This window comes from Elephantulus edwardii, unplaced genomic scaffold (assembly GCF_000299155.1).
Source record: "Elephantulus edwardii isolate Elephantulus edwardi_28Jun2011 unplaced genomic scaffold, EleEdw1.0 scaffold00090, whole genome shotgun sequence".
Taxonomy (NCBI): domain Eukaryota; kingdom Metazoa; phylum Chordata; class Mammalia; order Macroscelidea; family Macroscelididae; genus Elephantulus; species Elephantulus edwardii.
In genome coordinates this window covers 11,355,691-11,376,701 of record NW_006399840.1, presented here as the reverse complement: position 1 = coordinate 11,376,701, position 21,011 = coordinate 11,355,691, and the positions used below count along the sequence as shown (strand labels likewise).

The 21,011-nt window shown below is 41.3% G+C and overlaps 1 protein-coding gene across 2 annotated transcripts in view; it reads right to left on the bottom strand.

Annotated features, from left to right (window-relative positions):
* TGFB2 (transforming growth factor, beta 2) overlaps positions 1–21,011 on the bottom strand; it is a 133,245-nt gene that overhangs the window by 32,240 nt on the left and 79,994 nt on the right. For both annotated transcript variants that reach the window (XM_006890565.1, XM_006890566.1), the window contains one exon: positions 18,006–18,169. In XM_006890565.1, the coding sequence (XP_006890627.1) occupies positions 18,006–18,169 (164 nt within the window). The remainder of the gene's footprint in view (positions 1–18,005; positions 18,170–21,011) is intronic.

Sequence of the window (21,011 nt, the reverse complement as noted above, 5' to 3'; positions counted from 1 at the left end):
AATGGGTTCACACTGCTGATCTTTCAATTAGGCATCTGCCACTTAACCAACTCTGCCACCAAGAAATTGAGCAGGAATATACATTGCTTTTCCCATAAACAGATACCTTTAAAAGAAGAGTTTTACAATTCCTAAGGTACACCTAACCCAGGCCATGGCTTTCACAATCACTTTCTATGTGTCAGAGAGCTGGACAATGACTAGGGATGACAAAAGAGGAATCGATGCCTTCAAGTTGTGGTGCTGGAGAAGAGTCTTGAACATACCGTGGACTGCAAAGAAAACAAATAGGTCTGTCTTGGAGAGAGTGAAACCAAGTCTCGCCTTGGAGGCTGATTTTGAAGCTTCATCTCACATACTTTGAGCACGTGGCCAGGAGAGACTGATCCTTGGAGAACGACATCATGCTCAGAAGGGTGGCGCTACAGCACAGGAGAGGAAGACCCCGGATGAGGTGGACTAATACAGTAACTAGGGCAATGGGGGTTAGTGTGTTGGAATTAGTGAGACTCGCTCAAGACAGGGCAGGGTTCAGAGCTGCTGTACATATGGGTCACAGGCAACTGGGTGGCACTTAACAACAACAAAGCAAAATAAGCAAGTGATGTTTTCAAAAGAGCCTAAAGCTGCATGCTTATTTTAACAATGCTAAAACTTTAATCTTATTTTTGAAATTTCCCTTAAGTTCCCCTAAGAATCTTGATCAAGCATTTAGTCTGCACCAAAACCAAAATCAAAGCTGCTGGTTTTGAGTCACTTTTGACTCACAGTGATCCTACAGGACAGGGTAGGAACGTCCAACACTGTAAATCTTTCTAAAGGCTGCCTCGCCTTTCTCCTGGGAGAGCAGCTGGTGGTCCAGTGTGTGAACTTGTCAGTTTGCAGCTTAGTGCTTGACCATTGAAATATGAGGGGTCCTTGTTATGAGCCAGGAACTTTGTTTTAGGAACGTCTCTCATAGGTGGAGGCAAAACCATAAACAAAATAAAAGGGGAGCAGCCAAAGGCAAAGTACAACAGATGGGGGGAAACAATGTTGAGAAAAAACATATCATAGGGCAGCGGGAGAGGACAAGGGGAAAGATGGTTCCCTGAGTGTTCACACAGAATGCCAAGCAAGGCCTTTTTGAGGGGGTGACCTCCAAGAAAATTCAAACTCAAACTCATTGCTCTCAAGTCGGAATCTCCTTTTGATCCTCCTTTGGATTTCCAAGCCACAGGAGAGAATGATCGCTCTCTCTCCCTATGAGTCAGTGGCTACATTTGAACCGGCAGAGAGGCATGATTTTTGGTTTAGCAACACAACTCCATGTGAAGAGGACAAACAAAGATCCCTATAATTTGAGAAAAGATTCCAAATCCCCCTAATATAATGAAGAAGCTATATGGGTAGCTGGAGGAGAGCATGGTAGCTGGGGTGGAGAGTGACTACAAAGGCCTTAGAAGAGAACAAGTACCAGGTGTCTGAGAAACAGCAGAGGTAGGAGCTATGGAGCTGTGTGATGAGGGGAGGTTAGGGATAGCGGTACATACCAGGTCTGGTCCAGACAGCTTCTTAGGGTAGAGAGAGTATTCTGGCTCTGCTGTTGATTGAATTGTGCCTCTCCAAGAATTTGTTGGCATCCTGAACCACATGGCTGTGGATGTAATCCTACTTGAAAATGGGGTTTTCTTTGTTATGTTAATGTGGCCAACTCAGTGTATGTCCTAAATGTCATCACTTTTCAGTGATAGGAAAAGCAGCATGGACACAGAGGGAAGCAAGCAGCATGGACACAGAGGGAAGCAAGCACACATGTGAAGAAAATAGATGCCACATGGCCACCAAGGAACCAGAGGGAACACTGGGCCTATAGAAGTTGAGACAAAGACCTTCCTCCAGAGTCAACAGAGAAAGGTCTCCTCCAGGAGCTGAATCAGACACCTAGCTCTCTGAGCTATAATAAAAGAAATTTCTGTTTTTCCAATTCACCCACCTCTGGTATTTCTGTTACAGCAGCACAAACAAAGTATCCTACTCAGAGTCGGGGGGTGGGGGGAACCTTGAGGAGGGGATTTGACATGACCAGAATCTTCAGGGATCGCGCTGGTTATTATTCAGTGAACAAATTCTAAGGGAGCCAGAGTGAAAGCTGGGAGATTAACAGGGAGGTCTCATCGATGAGCCAGGAGGGACACAGGAACCACTTGGAACAGTGTTGTAGTAGCAAAGGTATGAGGAGGAGTTGGATTTCCGACAAATATTTAAAAACCTTCTTTCCATGTTGTTATATACCATCAAGTCAGAACTGACACACGACTGATCCTAGAGCAGGTTTTCAGAGGGAGTAAACTGCACAGAAGGAGACTACCTATCTTTCTCTCACAGAGAAATTGGTGGATTTGAACTATGTGCCTTTGGGTTGACAGTGTAATTCCTTACCACTAAGCCACCAGAGTTCCCTGTATCTTTCCATCATTGTTGCTTGCCATGGACTAAGAAGCGACCCATAGCTGACCCCACACACCTGGATTTTCAGAGGCAGTAAATCACATAGGAGGAGATGCCCACCCTTCTCCCACGGAGCATCTGGTGGATTTGATTCATGTTTTCAAAAGCAGAACTATCTGCTAACAGTCTGAATTTGGCCTTATTGAAGGTGCTTATATAAAAGTCTACAGACTTTTAACACAGTCATAGAGCATAAATTAAAAGAAAATATTCTGAGCACTGTTAGCCTCAGGAAATTAACAGGTATTGTTCCCGTGGAACAAGTTTTATCCTGATGGAGATTATAGACTATTTGGATTACTAAACAGAGTGAAATAGTAATTGGCCAGGAGTGGAGTTTTAAAACAAAACAAAAGGGGGGGGAAAAAAACAACCCAACAAAACCCCAAACACTCCTACTCAGATCAATCACTCTAGAATCATTCTTTAAAGAAAAGCAAGAAATATCACACTGAACTCTCCAGTGTTGATTGCTCAATGACAAAACAAAACCCACTGCCACCCAGCTGATTCTGATTCACAGAGACCCTTCAGGACAGAGTGTCCCCACAGAGTTATCCAAGGCTATGATATTCATAAAAACAGATTTCCATCTTTCTTTCACATGGGAAGGTTGGTGAGTTCAAACCAATGCCTTTTCTGTTAGCAGTTGAGCACTTAACCATTGTACCACCAGAACTCCTTTTGCTGCCCTCAGAATGGGACAAAACAAACATAAATACACCAAACCAGATCCAGCTTAGCTTATTCTAACTCAAGCAACTCCACTTGCTTTGCAATAGTAGTATTTTCAAGGCCTGTGCACTTCAGAAGTAGGTCACCAGGTTTTTATTCTAAGCTGCCTCTAGGTAGACTTAAACTATATTTTTTTTTTTTAGTAGCCAAATCCTTAATGGTTTAAACCACCAAGGAACACCTACAGCAAACATGTATAGGGGTATGGTGATGGTTGTTCTTATAACCCTATCTTCTCTACTGATAACCAGAAATAGAACAAAGACAACTTAGCACACCAGAGAAGATGAACACTATCAAAGAACAGTTTCATTGTAATAGGTGAGCCTCAGGGAACACATGAACCATTTTGTTTTGTTTCTACACTAGATGCCAATAAAATCCCTGATTATAATCCACTCCTTGCACATCGAACATGCTGAAACGTCCCATGCTTTTTCTTCTAGGTAACTAACGTACTACACTAGGTTTTTACAATTTATAAGAAATTATAGGCTTGGAGAGATGAAGGAACCTCTAAGTCCAAAAAGTTGGTAACTAGAAAGGGTGGAAGTGGACTTCAGGGATGGCCTGCCTCCCTATAGTTCCTCGGTTCACCTGGTTTTAGCTGCTTACCACTGATGGAAGTCTCCATCATAAGCACAGGGAGTTGCAAATATTCTTTAAGACAGCTCTTAAATTCCTGGAACAAGCAACCAAGGCTTTGCAGTGAGAAGCAATCCAGGCCAAAATGAACTTTCTAGTTCAAACCAGTTTTTCCTAATTTGGTCATGACTGATACAGAAAAAGTGAAATTAATTCAAAGTTGTAAAATGTGCAAGTGCTGAAACAACTCTAATAGGAACATTCTGAGTCAAAGCCTTGGAATAGACAACTCAGAAGAGGCACCATCTGAGAAACCTCGTGAAAGAGACGGATTTATTTCCCAGGACTATGGAAAAAAGTGTAATTCCTAAGGTGTTGGCCACCATTATTTGTGTCTGTATTGTTGTTTCTGACTCTACTAATCAAGAGATTGATTACTATGCAATGTGCAGGTTATGTTTCTAGCAGGGGTCAACCCGAAAATTTCCCCTATTTGGTTACTGTTCTAGTACACCCACAATTTATAGATTCGTATCCACTCCAGTTGCACTTCACATCCATGAGTGAAAAAGGAAGAACAGGTCCAGTGTTTGGAATTTCAATGTTTAAATGGTTTTTAGCAAATTATTAATTTAAGATATTGTCTTGCTAAAGTGTCTTGCAAAAGTCCAAGCTCTTCAAACCTAAATAATAGTAGTGAGCTATCACATAGATCCTGTGCTTGGCATCTCCACACATTATCTCAACTCCTTTCAAAATCTTTATAAAGTATGTGACTTTATCCACCTCTTTAGGCTGAAGAAATAGTCCTAGTTGTGAGACATTTTTCAGACTCATGAAAGGAACAAAACCATGCCTTAACTCAAACTGACCAAAGCCAAAGCCTGTCTTTTTTTCAACTAATCAAGTTGTCAAGAAAATGACTCTGCCACTAAACTGCCTAGATTTGATTCCCAGCCTCTGCTTGACCTGACAAAGTTATGATTATTCTGTGCTTCAGTTTCCTGATTTTTAAAATAAGCCTAATAATGGTGCCCATCTTGTAAGGTTTTTATTAGGAATCCCTAGGTGCACAAATGGTTAAACATTTGGCTACTAACTGAAAAACTAGCAATCTGAATCTACCAATTAGAGGTATCTCAGAAGACACTCCTGATGATCTATTGCAGTGCTTATGAAGGCATTAACATACTGTGAAGCACAGTTCTCCTGTGAAATTTATGGCATCACTATTGAGAATTGGCTCAACATAAACTTAGCTGGTTTCTGGTCATAGAGATAAATAAGGAAAAGAAAGAATAAAAGATAGAAAGACAGACAGAAAGATAGTACTCAACATAGAATAAGCACTGTTATACACTATCAATAATTATCAGTGTTAGCACTGAATGTTGTTGTTGTTATGTGTTGTCAAGTCGCTTGAGACTCATAGGGACCCTATGTACAATAGCTCTGAACCCTGCTGTACTCTGAGACAGTGTGTCTCTGACACACTTACCCCCATTACCCTAGTCACTGAGTCAATCCATCTCATCAAGAGTCTTCCCCTGCTGCACTGTCCCTCCACCATCCCAAGCTTAATGTCCCTCTCAGGACTGGTCCCTCCTTGCAACATGACCAAAGTATGTCAAATGGAGCTTCAGAATCCTTGCCTCCAAGGAGCAGCCTGGCTTCACCTTCTCCAGGATGAACTCATTTGTTCTCCTAGCAGTCCATGGTATATTCAATACTCTTCTCCAGCACCACAGCTCAAAGCCATCAATTCTCCTTCTAGCATACCTAGTCATTTTTCAGCTTTCTGAGGCATAGCACATAACTGCAAAGGCCATGGTCTGGATCAGGTGCACCTTAGTCTCCAGACTGATATCATTGCTCTTCATAACTCTGGAGATATCCTTGACAGCTGACTTTCTCAATGCAATTCATCTTTCGATTGCTGGTGCCACGAGTGTTGATTGTGGAGCCAAGCAAACTAAAGCTGTTAACAAACTGAATGCATTATGAAAAAGAACTACAGATTTCTTAAAAACTCTGGCTTGGTTGTTAACATTTCTGTGATTTCAGTGGAGCAGGACAACTGTTCATACTATATTTTTGGAGTCTTGTGTGCTCATAAGGTTTACACACTATAGGCAATGTCTTAACCTAATGCAAATGATAACGATCCAATTTCTTTACGAAGCAAGCATGACATTTGATCAGTTTGGAAAAAAAATCTGAGATATTAATAGACCCTTGAAAACAAAGTGTTTCTTATACTTCATAGCCTTTTTTTTAAAGTGAGTTACTATGTTGTATATGTTTCCGACGTGGCGCCAGGTTAGGATCAGTATTAACAGGATTGTGTGCCATAAAATTCAGTCCAACAAGAGCACAGTATAATTTTTCTGTTGCAGTGGCACTTTCTGCAAGTCTCATTTAACAGACAGTCAGTTTTTTTGGCTGACCTCTTTTTATTTTACACACCCTTGGGCAAAATGAGAAATGAAAGCAGAACTCTGTGTGTGTGTATGTGTGTGTGTTTAGTATAAAGAGAGCTCTCATTAACCCCAGGGGTGCTGTGCTCTCTGAAAGGATGGCAGCCTTATCCTTCAGTCCTGCAGCATTCAAACCAGACCAAAGGATAGCTCAAGAAGGCAGCTTAATGACATGCGCCATACTATTCCCCTCCTCCTAGAGGAAAGAACCAGAAACTAAATAAAACAGACACAGGTGGCAATCTGGGAAGTTCATATAGCAAAAAATAGGGTGATGCAGTAGACTGTATACTGAAGGGGAAAAGAAACTTAATAAAAACAATGAAGAGATGTACAGATCAGAGGTACCCTGTCAGTAAGACTGGCACCACATGAAGTGAGCAAGATTCCTGGATTACAGGAACCTAAAGGCACCTTTTAAAAAATATCAAACAGAAAACAAGAGGTATTGTGTAGATAAACTCAAAGCAAAGCAAGGTGAGCAGAACATGAACTAGAACTAAGGGAGGACTGGGTAGGAAGGCAGGTAAGAATGGTAGAGGTCCAGGCAACCATAGAACCCATAGAACAGGGAGAGAACTATTCACCAGCAATGATCCCTGGTCACCCAGGTAGGTGGTGCTGATGCTGTGGAAAAGGCCCTGGGCAGTACTGCTAGACATGCCCCATCTTGATAGGGTTTCCAGTAGTGATCCTCCACCTCATTTGGTCAGGGCTGAGTTCTGATTACTGGCTACAACATGTGGGACAGAGACCCACTGCTTATGGCAGAGTTTGGAGGAGCATGTTCCTTCCACTCATCTAGCTCCCCCACCCAGAGACGACACCAGTGAGGAACACCCCTCCTCATCTCAGCCCACACATCTGTGACATCAGATATGTGACTGGGAGCTTGTGCCTTTCCTCATTCAACCTCACAGTACATACTCTTATGCTATCAGATCTGCAACTAGAGGCTCATGTAGGCCTCAACCACCCTGTACATCCATGACACAAATAACTGGCAGCATAGGCTTCTGCCCCAATACCAGTGACCAGATATCTTGATCTGTTGTCTCCCTCAAGTCCACACTCAATTGGTAGTGCAAGTTCCCATACTATACACCTAATGGCCTGTGCATCATCATCCTGACCACCTGGCAACTGGCAGCACACATGCATAATACTCAACATGGTGACCAGAGAAAACATTCACTGCACCTATGTTCAAGTGACTGGTTGGATAGACACATCATCTTATCACCAGGATTGCTAGTTACTTCCTGGTCAGTGCCATTTGCACATTGGCCAAATGACAAGCCGAAGATCCTTGAGCTCTTCAGTCAACACCTTCCCAAAAGAAGTATCACACATCCCACACCCTGATAGTTCTTGTATGTCATCTGCTCTTACACTGAAAAATCTCTTGTATCAGGTAGATCATATATATTTTGGGTAGTTCTTCCAATCAGTGGATACTGTGATATCGTGTCCAGATCTTCAGAGAATGCACTACTAACAGAGAAGCACACCATGGTCCCACATAGGCTGGAACCCTGGCCAACCAACGCTTGTTACCTATCAGAACAAAACCTGCTCCTATACCCCTGTTTAATCTGCTAAGAGAACACTAACTACAGAAGAATTATATAGTTAAGTACGATCCACCATATCTACTAGAGAGAATATATTATTCCAAACTAACATTTGCACAAAAGCAAAGATAAGAAGCAAGGAGGGGCAGGATGGACATAGGCAAATGCTGACACACTGTGAGGTTGGTCATCAGAGTTACAGAACAACTTGTGCTTAAACGGTTAAATGGTAAATTAATTTACTTCTGTAAATTTTCACTTAAAACATAATACTTCAACATCATATGGGTTGCTCTGATTTTTCACAAAAATGAACAGCAGCATTGTTCTTAAAAATCACAATTAAGAAATCCAAGTTCTCATGTTGAATAGCAACTCTATAGAAGACTGCAGATCAGGGAGGGGTGCCAATGCAGAATATCATTTCAAGTTATCATGAAATTAAGACTTTCTGGACTCACGGAGGCTGGTTGAACTCCTGAAACTTACCTTGAGATAATCTTTAATCTACAATCATGTCTACAATCTGGACAATATGTAAGGAGAATAGAAGAAGAATCTACGCCTTTGAATTGTGGTATTGGACAAGAGTCGTGAGTATCCCATGGACTGTCAAAAGAATAAATAAGTATGTCTTTGAGAAAGCGCAACCGGGGTACTCCTTCAAGGCATAGATGGTTAAACTTCATCTCATACTCTTTTAGGACATGTTGTTAAGAGGGGCTAGTCCTTAGAAAAAGACATCATGCTTGGAAAGGTAGGTCATCAAGAGAAAAGGGTCTGCTCAATTTAAGGGTGAGACGAACCAATCCCCTGTGAATTAGTGAGACTAGCCAATCTCTTTTATTTCTACTAGCTAATTTACAAAATTCGAATACATTGTTTTCAAGAACAATTTTTTTCATTTTTCCTCACTCTCCCACTCGTCAAATTGTACAACCCCATGATTAATCCTCCCCTCCCCCTGCACATCCTCATCCCTCTGCTTCCAACTTTTCCCACCCTTCTTGGATTCTTATACTCATTCTACAATAATGGTTTTATACAATATTTATCCTTGTAAGACTGAGTTAGTTCACTCAGCATAATGCTCTCCAGTCCCTCCCAAATTAGGTAATAATTTATAAAATCATTGCTCCTGCATGTTGCTTGATATCAAAAGGGGAGAAATCTCACCACTAGAAATAAAGACAATGTATCTTGCTCCAGTCAGACTAGAGCCTATTGGAACAATAGCCATAGCAGCCACAGGAGAGAACCAGAGACTTGACATGGAACATGAGATGGAGCAGACCTTGAGACTGCTACACCATTGAACCAGAACCTTTTGCCCATTCATTAGAGGACTGTGTGTGGGAGAGCCATAATTGGAAGGATTGAGAGCTTGTAACACTAGCCTAAAGCTGTGAGGCTCAGGGCTGCAGCACCTGTAGCACATTTCAGAAGCTTTCCTGAGTGTATTCTGCAACTAACCTCAATTATCACCTTTTGACTTCTCCTCCCCCCCTCAAAAAAAGAGAAAAGGGACCCTCAATGAGATGTGGTGGCACAGTGACACTAACGAGATCAAGTGTATCAGAAATGATGAGAATGGTACAGGATAGAGCAGGGTTCAGATATGTTGTTCACTGAGTCGCTATGAGTTGTAGTCAACTCCAAGGTACTTAACAACAACAATAAGGCTATGAGGTCTGTGTGTCTTACATGTGTGTTTTCAACTGAGTGAAAGAAGGTTGCACTTTTGAGACTTCTTTTCTCCAAGTAAGTTATGATAGATAGACCCCAGTGATTTATTTTTATTAAGTGTTCTGAATCTAGTAATTTAGTCTGGCAAATATGTATTCCCACTTAGCTGAGTTGGCTAGAATTGATAAACAAATATGCATTGACACAGAGACCAAAGTTTATTAATAGTTACCTGGAGCAAACAGGAGGGTATGGGGGGGGGAGTATAAAATATGAGAGAAAGCTAGAAATATCTGAGTTCCAAGGTCTTTTGTGTCCAGCACATCTAACCATAAGTACTCGTTAGTGGTCTTACTGAATATAAGATTGTGAGTGCCTTTAGCTAAGTTATTACCTATCTGGGATTCTGCACTGGTAACATTTTGTACAAGAGGTTGCCTTGACTCTAAGGTAGCTAAAACTAACAAAACTACTCCACAGTCTACCCTGTACGGTAGGGTAGATGCCCTTTCTTGTACTGGTGAGGTTCAACCTAAACAGGATCCACCTACCTGTCTTCCTCTCTCTACCTCAAAACTTTGGACATGGGTGGTCTGATAGCCTAGTGGCAAGAAGCTGTACTGCAATCCCAGAGGTGCATGGTTCGAATCCACCAGATGCTCTGCTGCAGAAGGTGGGACAATCTCCTCCTGTACCAGTCAGCTCTGATTTGACGGTGCACAACAAAAATTAATAAAATAAAATAAAATAAAACAATTTAAAAACCTTTGGATATTATTTTAGTCACAAAAGTTTAAGTAACTTAATGAGGGGGGGGAAAGATGCATTCCAAATAATTTGCAAATGGGCTGAAAGCTGCAATGAATCTCATGGATTCAAAGACATTCTTTCCGAGAACATGAGAGCCTTACCTGAGAGTATTTCAATAAAATCAGGCTTAGGCATAAAGCTCTAAAAACATAACAAAGTCTTCTTATCTGGACAAACTCACTTTTTTTCCCTCTTCTCTCTCAATTGTCAAAGAACTTTGTCCTTTCACATTTTCTCCAATCTTGGAGTACATTTGCAATCAGGCCTGATGTAAAGAGCTAGTAGATGCTGTTTAGAATCTGTTAACTTGGGCAAGGTAGAAGTCAGAGAAGAGATTTATTTCATTCCCATTCATCAAAGTTCTGACAGTATTATATAGAGAAGAGAGAAGAGTAAGAACTCTGTACTCCTTTCAACAGAGGTTAGGGTATCATAACTTTGTTGGGCAGAGAGAATTAGCAGATTTGTAGAGCCCTGGAAAAGACAAGCCCAAATCTCAGCTAACGTGTTAGAAATAATGTTGCCTTAGATCTGTTCAGGCCAGTACTATAACTTTGGAAATAATATCTGGAATATAATGATCCCAAAAAGCTTGAGGTGTGGCTTGAGTTAGTTATTCCTGGGGAAAAATGATCACATCTGAATAAACCAGAGCAATTTCTCAAATTATTTTCTCAGAGGCAACTCTCCTTCCCTTCTCCAAGAAGAGCCAGTATCTCCAGGGAGCTGGGATGGGCTGTCCTTATTAGCATTACCTGAGGTGTCCATTCTCAGGGCAGTACTTGCACTCACGTGAGAATAAGCTCACGCGCACACGCGCACACACACACACACACACACACACACACACCCCTCGGTAAAGTCCATGTCCTAAGGAAATCCTAATAAATCATCATGTAGCCATCTGAACCCTTATTCAGAGTCATCCTGTTTTTTTTCTAAGGAGTAGTAGCATGCCAAACACATGTCAAGTGGTACAGTAAGAATACCAGGAAACTTCAGGGGTCTGTATGCTGCTAACTAGTTGAGCTTTGCAAAGATATGATCGTTTCAGCATCAAGTCTTTATTTCTTATTTTTCCAGAATAAAAGCTCAGCTGGTTTGGGTAAGAGTTTCTCTAAAGTGTTTTGCACGTGTGCAGATTCGCAGCAGTCAAGAAATCAAACAAAGTTTGAGCAAAGCTACTGCCAAGGACTTCTTCAAAGTACTAAAAGGTAAAGGTATCCATTTAAAGACCAAAATACTTCTGAGCCAAGTCATAGCATTTTCTGTTACTTCATATGCATATGAAAGTTGGCCAATGAATAAGGAAGATCAGAGGAGAATGAGAGTTGATGCCTCTGAACTGTGGCGTTGCCAAATACGTCTTCAAAGACCAAAGATGTCAATTTAAAGCCTAAGAAGATCCTGATCCAACCCATAGTGTTTTTCCATTGCTTCATATGCATGTGAAATTTGGACGAGTAAGAAAAACTAAAGAAAAATGTATGTCTATGAATCATGCTGTTGTTGGTGATTATTTTATATTCCATGAACTTCCAAAAGAACAAACAAATCCTGGAAGAAGTGTAACCAGAGTGCTTCTTGGACTTGGTCTCAAATACTTTGGGAATGCTAAAGGAGGAGATGGGCCTTGGAAAAAGGCATCATGCTTGAAAAATGTAGAGGATCAGTGAAGGAGAGGAAGGAAGATCTTCAAGTCAGATAGACTTGACAGTGATTGCAATGATGAGCTTAAACGCCATGGAGACTGTGAGGACAGCATAAGGTCAGGCAGCGTTTCATTCTGTCATTCACAAGGTTGCTCTGAGTTGAAGTCAACTCAGTGGCACCTAAAAACACCAGCATTATCATCATAAGAATCAAATTTCTGTAGTGGGACTAGAAGAGGGAGTTTATTACTGATGGTTGTCAAGACCAAATGGCAGGTGTAGTAAGAGAATAATAAGGAAAAAAAGGGGACAGAGTAGCAACTTCAAATAAGCCAAAAGCCTATGTCAGAAGCAAGATACTGAGTCAAAAGAATAAAAAACAAGTCAACTATTAATATGGATTGAATTTTGCACTCTGAAAAATATATTGACATTCTAACTCCTAATAGTCTGTAAACATGCTTTTGTTTGGGAAAAGGGTTTTTAAAGATGGAACTGCATCAACAAGACCCCAGTGGTTTGATTGTAATTATATGAGTGCTGTTCCTGTAAAAAAAAAACAAAAACAAAACCACAAAAAACAACCAAACCAAAAAAACCACACAGAGAAGGAAAAACTGGGGAAGGACAGTTAAATGAAGATGGGAGTGGAGAGAGGTATAATACATCTTCAAGCCAAGGAATAGCCAGGAGCATGTGTTATCACCAGAAACTAAGTGAGAGGCATGGAATCAAGCCTCCTTCAAAGGCTCAGGGGTGGTCATGGTCGACATTCAATGATTTTAGATTTCTGGACTTCAACACTGTGAGACAATAAATTTCTGTTCTTATCAGTCATTTAGTACTTTTAACACTCTGTTACACCAGCCCTAGAAAACTGACAAAGTTATACACAGGGTAAGATTTCAGAAAAGTGTCCACAACCGATAATACATCCTATGACTTGCTAATCAGGCCAGAATCACTATGGTGTGTAGACAAAGACAAAATTCTCTTCTATGAGCCTCTGGCGGCCTAGTGGTAAGAATCTGCACTGCATTCCTGAAGGCACACGGTTTGATTCTGCTAGCTGCTCCATGGAAAAAGGATGAGCAATCTCCTACCATGGGATTACTGCCTTTGAAAAAGCCCTGGAGGGTCAGCTATGAGTTGATTATGACTCTATGGTACAACAACAACAAACAACATGAACTACTGCAAGGGTGTCTTCTCCAGGACTGAGCAAATCTGCTGCCAAGCGTCTCTTTAAAGTGCTAAAGAGCAGGAATGTAGTTTAAAGACTAAGGTGCACCTAGTTCAAGCCATGATATTTCCAATTGCTTCATATGCATGTACAAGTCGGACAATGAATAAGGAAGACAAAGTAAGAATTGATGCATCTGAATCAAGTCACAAATCAACAATCAAAGGAAGAACACCCAGAATGCTCCTTAGAAATGAAGGTGGTGAGACTTCATCTCACATAATTTGGCCATGTTCTCAGGTGGAACTAATCCCTGGAAAACGACATCGTACATGAAAAAGTGGAGAGTAAGGAAAGGAGAAGATGCATAAGGAGACAGATCGGCACAGTGAAGGCAAAAGTGGGGCTTCAGAACAGGTTGTAAAAGAGGACACAAGGTCTGTCAGGGTTTCATTCTGTTGTACATAGGGTCATTATGATTCACAGATGACTGGACAGCATGTAACAACATCGTCCTAGAGATAATTAACAGTCAGAAATCAACAAAAAACTAATGGTTGTTCCTTTCTTACAAGCAAGCTGTGTGTGGTTTGTTCTTCTGTCTGGTGTCTCTCCAATCACTTTGACCTATATCCTGGAGCATGGCTGAGTTAGAAGGTGAGATTGCTGCATAGCTGAGCTCCAAAGAACTAAAGAGATGTTATTCTTTCTTAGTTTGGTGTTGTTGTTTTCTTCCTTAGTTTTGCTCTATAATCACCTCTTTCCAGATTCCTTTGTTCAGCAGCAATGGAAAATGCCCATGTTCATTCACCTTTCCACAGCATACGTTTCCATGTTGGTTTGTATCTTTTCCAACTTAGTGATGCTAATCCACGCAGAATTCGTTGTTCATGTCATGGGGCTGCCATTACCTCTGAGAAGGAACACTTCCACCAAGAAATCTTCAAGTTCCTCCAAACTGCCAGCGTCAATAGACACATCTCCTCCCAAAGTGAAGGTCTTGAGGAGAAAACCAAGTCAGCAATAACGCTACTGCCAAGGGCCCTTCCTCAGAGCACAAGGCCAGGGAGCAGAATAACATCCAGGAGTCCGCAGCTTATGTTACAGGCAGCAAAGCCTAGGAGACCCTGTTTTTAATTTACTAAAGTCCATGTAACTGAACCAAAGTCTGAGAGAAGGAACCATGATGTTGCTGTCAGCACAGATTGAAATGTTAGAATTGTTTAATTGAATAAGAATTTTAAAAACAGAGCGAACACATGTATGTACATTTTTTTAAAAAATCACCTTGCAATTTATTTGCCTACCTTTAATTATTAATATTTTTTTTTCCTTCAGAGAAATTAGTCTTTGCTTTCCCTCCAAGTATCACTCCACCCTTTGGCCTACTTTCTCTTATTTTTCTTTTATTCTGGCTAATACAGAAGGAAAGAGGAAGAGAAAGAATTGCTAAAACAGCATAATAAGTAGTGACGAAAAGGAACTTGGGAGTCACTAGGATTCAAAGTCCAGCCCTGCCACTTTTTAGCAGTGTGACTCTGGCAAAGTGACCTCATTTCTCTGTGCCTCAGAGAAATTATCTATAAAATATAGAAAGAAATGGCATAGTCCACACCTTGTAGCATTGCTGTGAGTGTTAACTGAAGAGAGGTAAGAAGTGCTTAATACAGTATCTGGAACACTGCAAGGCTTCTCTCTCTCTCTCTCCCTGTCTTTCCTTACTTCCCTTCCCGCCCCCCTTTCTCTCTGACTCCACCAGATGATGGAAAGCAATACTAGTCTATGCGCAGTGTCCCCCCTCAAGGTGTCCTCAGAGCACACATAAGCAAGATTAGCAAGAAGGTTCCTGGAGACTGGTTTTAGTAAGCCTCCCCCATCAGTAGCACCTGTAAATAAGTATCAAACTGCCTTAAAAATCTTTAATTTATTCTTAGATCTCACATGCAATGCTTATTTGTGTAACATATCTCCATTTTCATAATAAGCACTGAGCGAAATTCTTCTCCAAATTATAAAAGATTCCCAAACAATTAGAATTCAGACCAACTGGAAGTTTCTGTATGCAGATATCTATTATTTTACTTTCTTCAAAGATAACACTTTACTAACTGCATTGTATTCTTCAGCATGGGCATTCCTCTCAGGAATCTGTTCTTAACCTTCCAGTCTCCATCTGTGCTTTCTCCTCCAAGGGCAACCTTCTCTTCCATCATTCCCTTACCTTCACGTACTCTTCTTTGATGATTCCAGGAGAACCATACAAAATTCTGTCGCCAATTAGTTTTAACCTCTACTCTTCAACTCCTTGGTAAAGGCTCCCTAACTCTGCCTTCTAAGCTTGCCCAGACTCTTTATGTGCTATACTATGATGAATTCAAGATTCTGTGGAAAATATCCATGTGCTCAGAAGATAACTGTAAGGGTGGAGGTTCGAGTCAACCCAATGGCACTGCAGAAGTAAGCCCTAGCGATTGACTTCCAGAAAAGCAGGTGCTGAAAACCCTAAGGGACACATTTTACTCTTACATACATAGTTAAGGTTGCCATGGGTTTCAGGTTACTTTTACTGATTGGATTTGATTAAAGAAGCCCTGATTCAACAGTGGTTAAAATGGTAGAACAAGCTGATATAACCAAAAGATTGATGGTTCAAACCTAACAGCCTTTCCACAGACGAAAGATGGGACAGTCTGCTTCAATAAAGATGTATGGCCTGGGAAGGAATTCTTCGGGTTCTACTCTGATCTAGAGGGTTACTATGAGTCTGAAGTTCTTACACTGTCCTATAGAGTGAGGAAGAGCTTGAATGGACTTGATGAGAGTGGGTTTTGGTTTGAGTGGGTCGGATTTACATTTCCGCCTCACTCATCAACTTGAGGCTTTTAGTGAAGTGTTTGAATATGCATCAGAATCACCTAGGGAATCTGCTTAAGATGTGGATTTTGCAGGTCTAGAGTGGGATCAAAGGCTCTGTGCCTAGTTGATGCTGATGCTGTTGTTGTCATGTGCTGTCAAGTCAGAACCAACCCGTAGAAGAACCTCCAGCGGGTTTTCAGAGGCTGTAAATTGGATGGGAAGAAACTGCATCCTTTTCCTGCACAACAGCAGGTGGATTCAGACCATGTGTCTTTAGGATTGCAGTACAGTTTCTTACCATTAGGCCACCAGAGACTTCACACTGGAGTAGCACAGATTGAAACCATCTCTGAAAATTCTCGGTCTTATTGCCCTTCATCATCCTGTCATGAACATCATTATCATAATAGGGACACAGCTGCCCAGAATTCTACTCAGAAAGATGAGTGAGAAGTGGTTTCTAAGGCTGCTACAAACAATAGCAGAGGGGTGTGCATGTGTGAGGGTGGGGGTGGGATACGGAGACAGAGGAGAAGGAGAATAGACTGAGGTAAGTGAAGAGACAGGAGGCAGCAAAAAACAAACAAACAAAGAAACAAATGAACAAAGTGAGAAAGAAGGTGATAGGAAGAGCAGAAGGAAGAAAAGGAGCAAAGGTCGGCTCTAGGACGGCTACGAGAAAAAGCAAGCCAACTGGCTTTTCTCCTTAGGCTGCAATTGGGCCTAGACTGTCTTTCTCCATCAAGGAGAGAGCTCTGGACTAAAGTTCTTCTACAGGTGACTCTTCTGACATTCATGCCACTGAAGAGGTGTGTTCAGAGCTTTACTGCTGTGTTCCAAATTCTCTTGCCTCTTGAATGATTTAGGAATAAGTTATCTGGACTGTTTTGTTGCTTTCATTTAAGCTTCTTGTTTAGAGTCAATAAGACCTCCTCAAAGGCCCTTATATTTAAAAGTTGGGTCCGAGACATTATATTTTAACCACTTATTACTTTATTTTGGAGGAACATTCTTCTAAGTCAAATAGCAATCTGGTCAATTTGCTGTGCTGAGGTAATCTGTGTTTGCTATGACACTGACCCATGTGCCATTTGGGTCTCAAATGCCATAATGGAAAAACTGTGCCATAGATGTGCCAAACACGATAAAGGCTACCCACTGTGGACAGTGTTTGGTGGAGCTCCCAGGCTGATTCTGGTTTAGAAGCAGGAGTGGCATCCACTTACTAAACAACATGCCTCTGGAAACCATGAACTTGGAGAAATGACCATAGGCTTCGGGCCTTTTGTTCATAGGATAGTTATGAGTTGTGCTTGACTTGACGGCAATCAACAATATCATCATTCTAAAAATGCTAATAAATATGTCATATGATGTATGAATATTGCATATCAAGACATATGATTATTATATATCATGATATGCTGTGTACTGTAGAGTCAGAACTGGCCCATAGCTAACCCTCCGGTGGCTTTTCAGAGGTGGTGAATTGCATGGGAAGAGATTGCCCATCCTTCTCCTGTGGAGCAGCTGGTGGCCTCAAACCACGTGCCTTTGGGATTGCAGCACAGCTTCCTGCCACTGATATATGATTACTATATATCATGATATATGATTATTTTATATATAACAATAATGGATTATTCGGGTGCTGCAAAAGATTTGGAGGTTCCAGTTTACTCAAAGGCATCTCAAGAGAAAAAAGCTAGTGAAATCCTACTGAAAAATGAGCCACTGAAAATTCTATAGAGCATAATTCCACACAGACAAGCAGGGGGTCATCCTGAATCAGCACAGACATCATGGCATCTGGGCTTTATTATGAGTGTGGATGTACAGACCTGTTTATATCAGATAATTCGGGGGGGGAGGGGGAGAAATCTAAGACAGTTGAAAAGTCTTTTATTCTAAGACCTTAAACTGTATTGCTCTTTAAAACAACCCAAAGAAAAGTTACCTGATACAGTTCTATCCGTTGCTCAGGCACTCTGGCTTTTGGGTTCTGCAAACGAAAGACTCGAAACTCTGCCTTCACCAAATTGGAAGCATTCTTCTCCATTGCTGAGACATCAAATCGGACAATTCTGAAGTAGGGTCTGTAGAATGTAGGAGGGATGGCATCTGTAAAAAGTTAGAGTAATCATTGAAAATGATAAAATCCATTGTTCTCTTAAAAAAAAAAAAAAAAAAAAAGAAAGACCACAGCATGAGATAGTCCCAAGAAACCATAAGGGAAATATCTACAGAATGGTTTTGTTTCCAAGAGCCAATTTAATATCATTAGCAATTTAACTAGAGGAGGGGGGTGGTGAAGAACAAACATGTGCATTTGGTTACAGGGGTAGCAGATTAATAGAGATTAGCAAACCGTTTCCAACTCCATTTGAGGGCACGCAGTTAACCCTGTCTTTTGAAAGCTGACAGAGCGTTGGAAAATCCTAGATGGTTATGAATTGGAACAAGCTCATGACAGTTGGTGCCTGGAGAAAGCTGTTGGGCTTGCATACACTTTAACTGCATGATCCAAGAAAATAGCTCCTAATGTTAAGCAGTTTGCCCATGTACTCCCCCGCCCCTTGGAAGTCTGGCATCCAACACTCTACTATACCCAGGCATCATTTTTTACCTTCTAGGCTTTGACTTGTCACATTTAGGACCAAACACATTTTCTAGCCAACTTCTGGTGAAAGAATATCAACAAACAAAATTATATCCACAACTGGCTACACTAGAGTTTGTAGAACTGCATTGTTAACCCAAAGTCTGACTCTCTTCGGTGGTTCAAATTCACTAGTGGATCTCTGGAGGAAAAAATGATAAATCTCTTCCCAAGCAATTTACAACCTGGGAAACCCAACGGAGGGTCCTGGGTATTCAACTCAATGGTAATGAGCTTTATGAGTTCTACCAGCAGATCCAGTATTAAAATTATTTATTTCAAGATACTGCCTGTTGAGTGAGAGGGAATCCTTGACAAAGAAGAAGAAAAAGAATCAGCACAAATTCCTTTTATTCTGTGTCATGTAAAATACAGAGATGCAGGCTTTCAGAACAATTTGAAACTCTATGGTTGTTAGGATTTTAGATCATACCATTGTTTGCCATCACCTTTAAGAGCCCCTGGGTGGGAGAAACAGTTCACGTGCTCAGCTAGTGAACCAAAAATTGGGAAGTTCGAGCAAACCTAGAGGAGTCTCAGAGGAAACACTTGTGATATACTTCCCAAAAGCCAATAACTGAAAACCCAATGAAGCATGCCTCTTCTGGGACACGTAAGTTGGAACTAACTCAACAGCAATGAGCATGATGTTATGCCAATTCCTCCAGACACACAACTTTGAGTAGACCAACAGCAAAGTGGATCCTATCCTACTTCCATGTCTACATACACAACATTTGTTTACCGAGTACTTAGAGCACTAGGCCTCTTGTTATAGATATGTTTCCATAATCCTCTTGCAAAATCTCCTGCAACTTTACTTTCACCATTCCTGAAAGTTCTGTCCAACTCTGGTGGCCTCCTTACTTTTAACCTGCTCCTTATTTTTGTAACTTCATTACAACATAGGAATTCATGCCTGTTTATGTTGTGTTGCAAACATTTTATTACTTCTGCATTATCTGTGTTTATTTTGGTCTAGCCACCTCCATGAAACTTTAAGGAACCTGAAGGCAGATACCCTGTATGCCAAATCTTTATCACCACATATCTAGGCTATGGATGAGCACATGTGGAGCTTACATGATCTCCACTGTTTGCAGTGGTCAAACAATCTTGAAAGATTCTGGCATCGAGCTATTGACAAGCCTAACTTCTTATGAAATAAATGAGCCCTCTTGCTGCTTTTAAAACAGAAATATTTTTTATGATTCCGGAGAAACTCACACCCTAGCAATTGCACTGAAAAGATTGCTAGGACCTAACAATGCCTCACTTTACTAGCCCTGCACTGTGCACTTCACAGGCTCCCCACCCTCATGCCTCTTCCCTGTTTCTCAGGACTCAGAAAGCAGGTTCCTGGAGTAGCAGTGAATTCCACACCACACGCAGGGCAATAATGGGTACATGCATGGCATTCAACACACATTGAAATGACTGTGTGAATTGGGGCCTGGAACCAAATGTCTGAGAAATGAACAAACAAAATCTAAATCATTCAGGTTTGAGAGAAAAGAACGCATTCACGAAGATGCATTGTTAACCCGCTGAGGGTGGTGTGAGAAGAGCCAGAGAATAGCTTTCAGGAAGGCAAATATTCACACAAGTGAGAGGTCTTTAGACAGACCCTAGTTCATCTAGACTGAGACCTGGCGGTGCTGCAGTTAAGCTGCTAATTGAAATCTCAGCAATATTAACTAATTAGTAGTTCTGAGGAGAACAAATCCTGGCCACCTGTTCCTGTAAAGATTATCAAGTATAGGAAATCCTGTGCAGCAGTGTCACTTTGCCATATGGGTTTCTATAAGTGAGAAGCAGTTCGATGGCACACAATTGCAGAGCTGATGGTGCAAATGCTCCTTATGTTCAGCTGCTAATTAGAAGGTTGGAGGTTGAAGGCTGGAGTCCACCCTAAGGTGCCTCAGAAGAAAGGCCTGGCAATCTCGTTCCAGGATGACTATAGCCATGGAGTGTGTGCACAACCTAGGGCTACTCTGACACATGCAGAGTTTCCATAAGCCCATACTGACTTGACAGGAACTGGTACCAACAGCATTGAAGTTTAAGGAAGTAATTGATAAAAAGAAATAGACATTCTTCCTCCCTGGAATATGCCCTACCTCGTGACTGAAAAGGCTGGTCAATGAGGCCAGGCTCTCTGGCTTCAAAAGCTCTCTCATTTTAGCCAGAATCTTCCACAAGCCAAGTGGCTAAATTAATCTTCCTGGGATTTCACTGTTAGACAACAAAGGCTTCAAACAGTCTTTGAAAGAGCATCCCAAAAGGGCAACGATAATTCAGCGT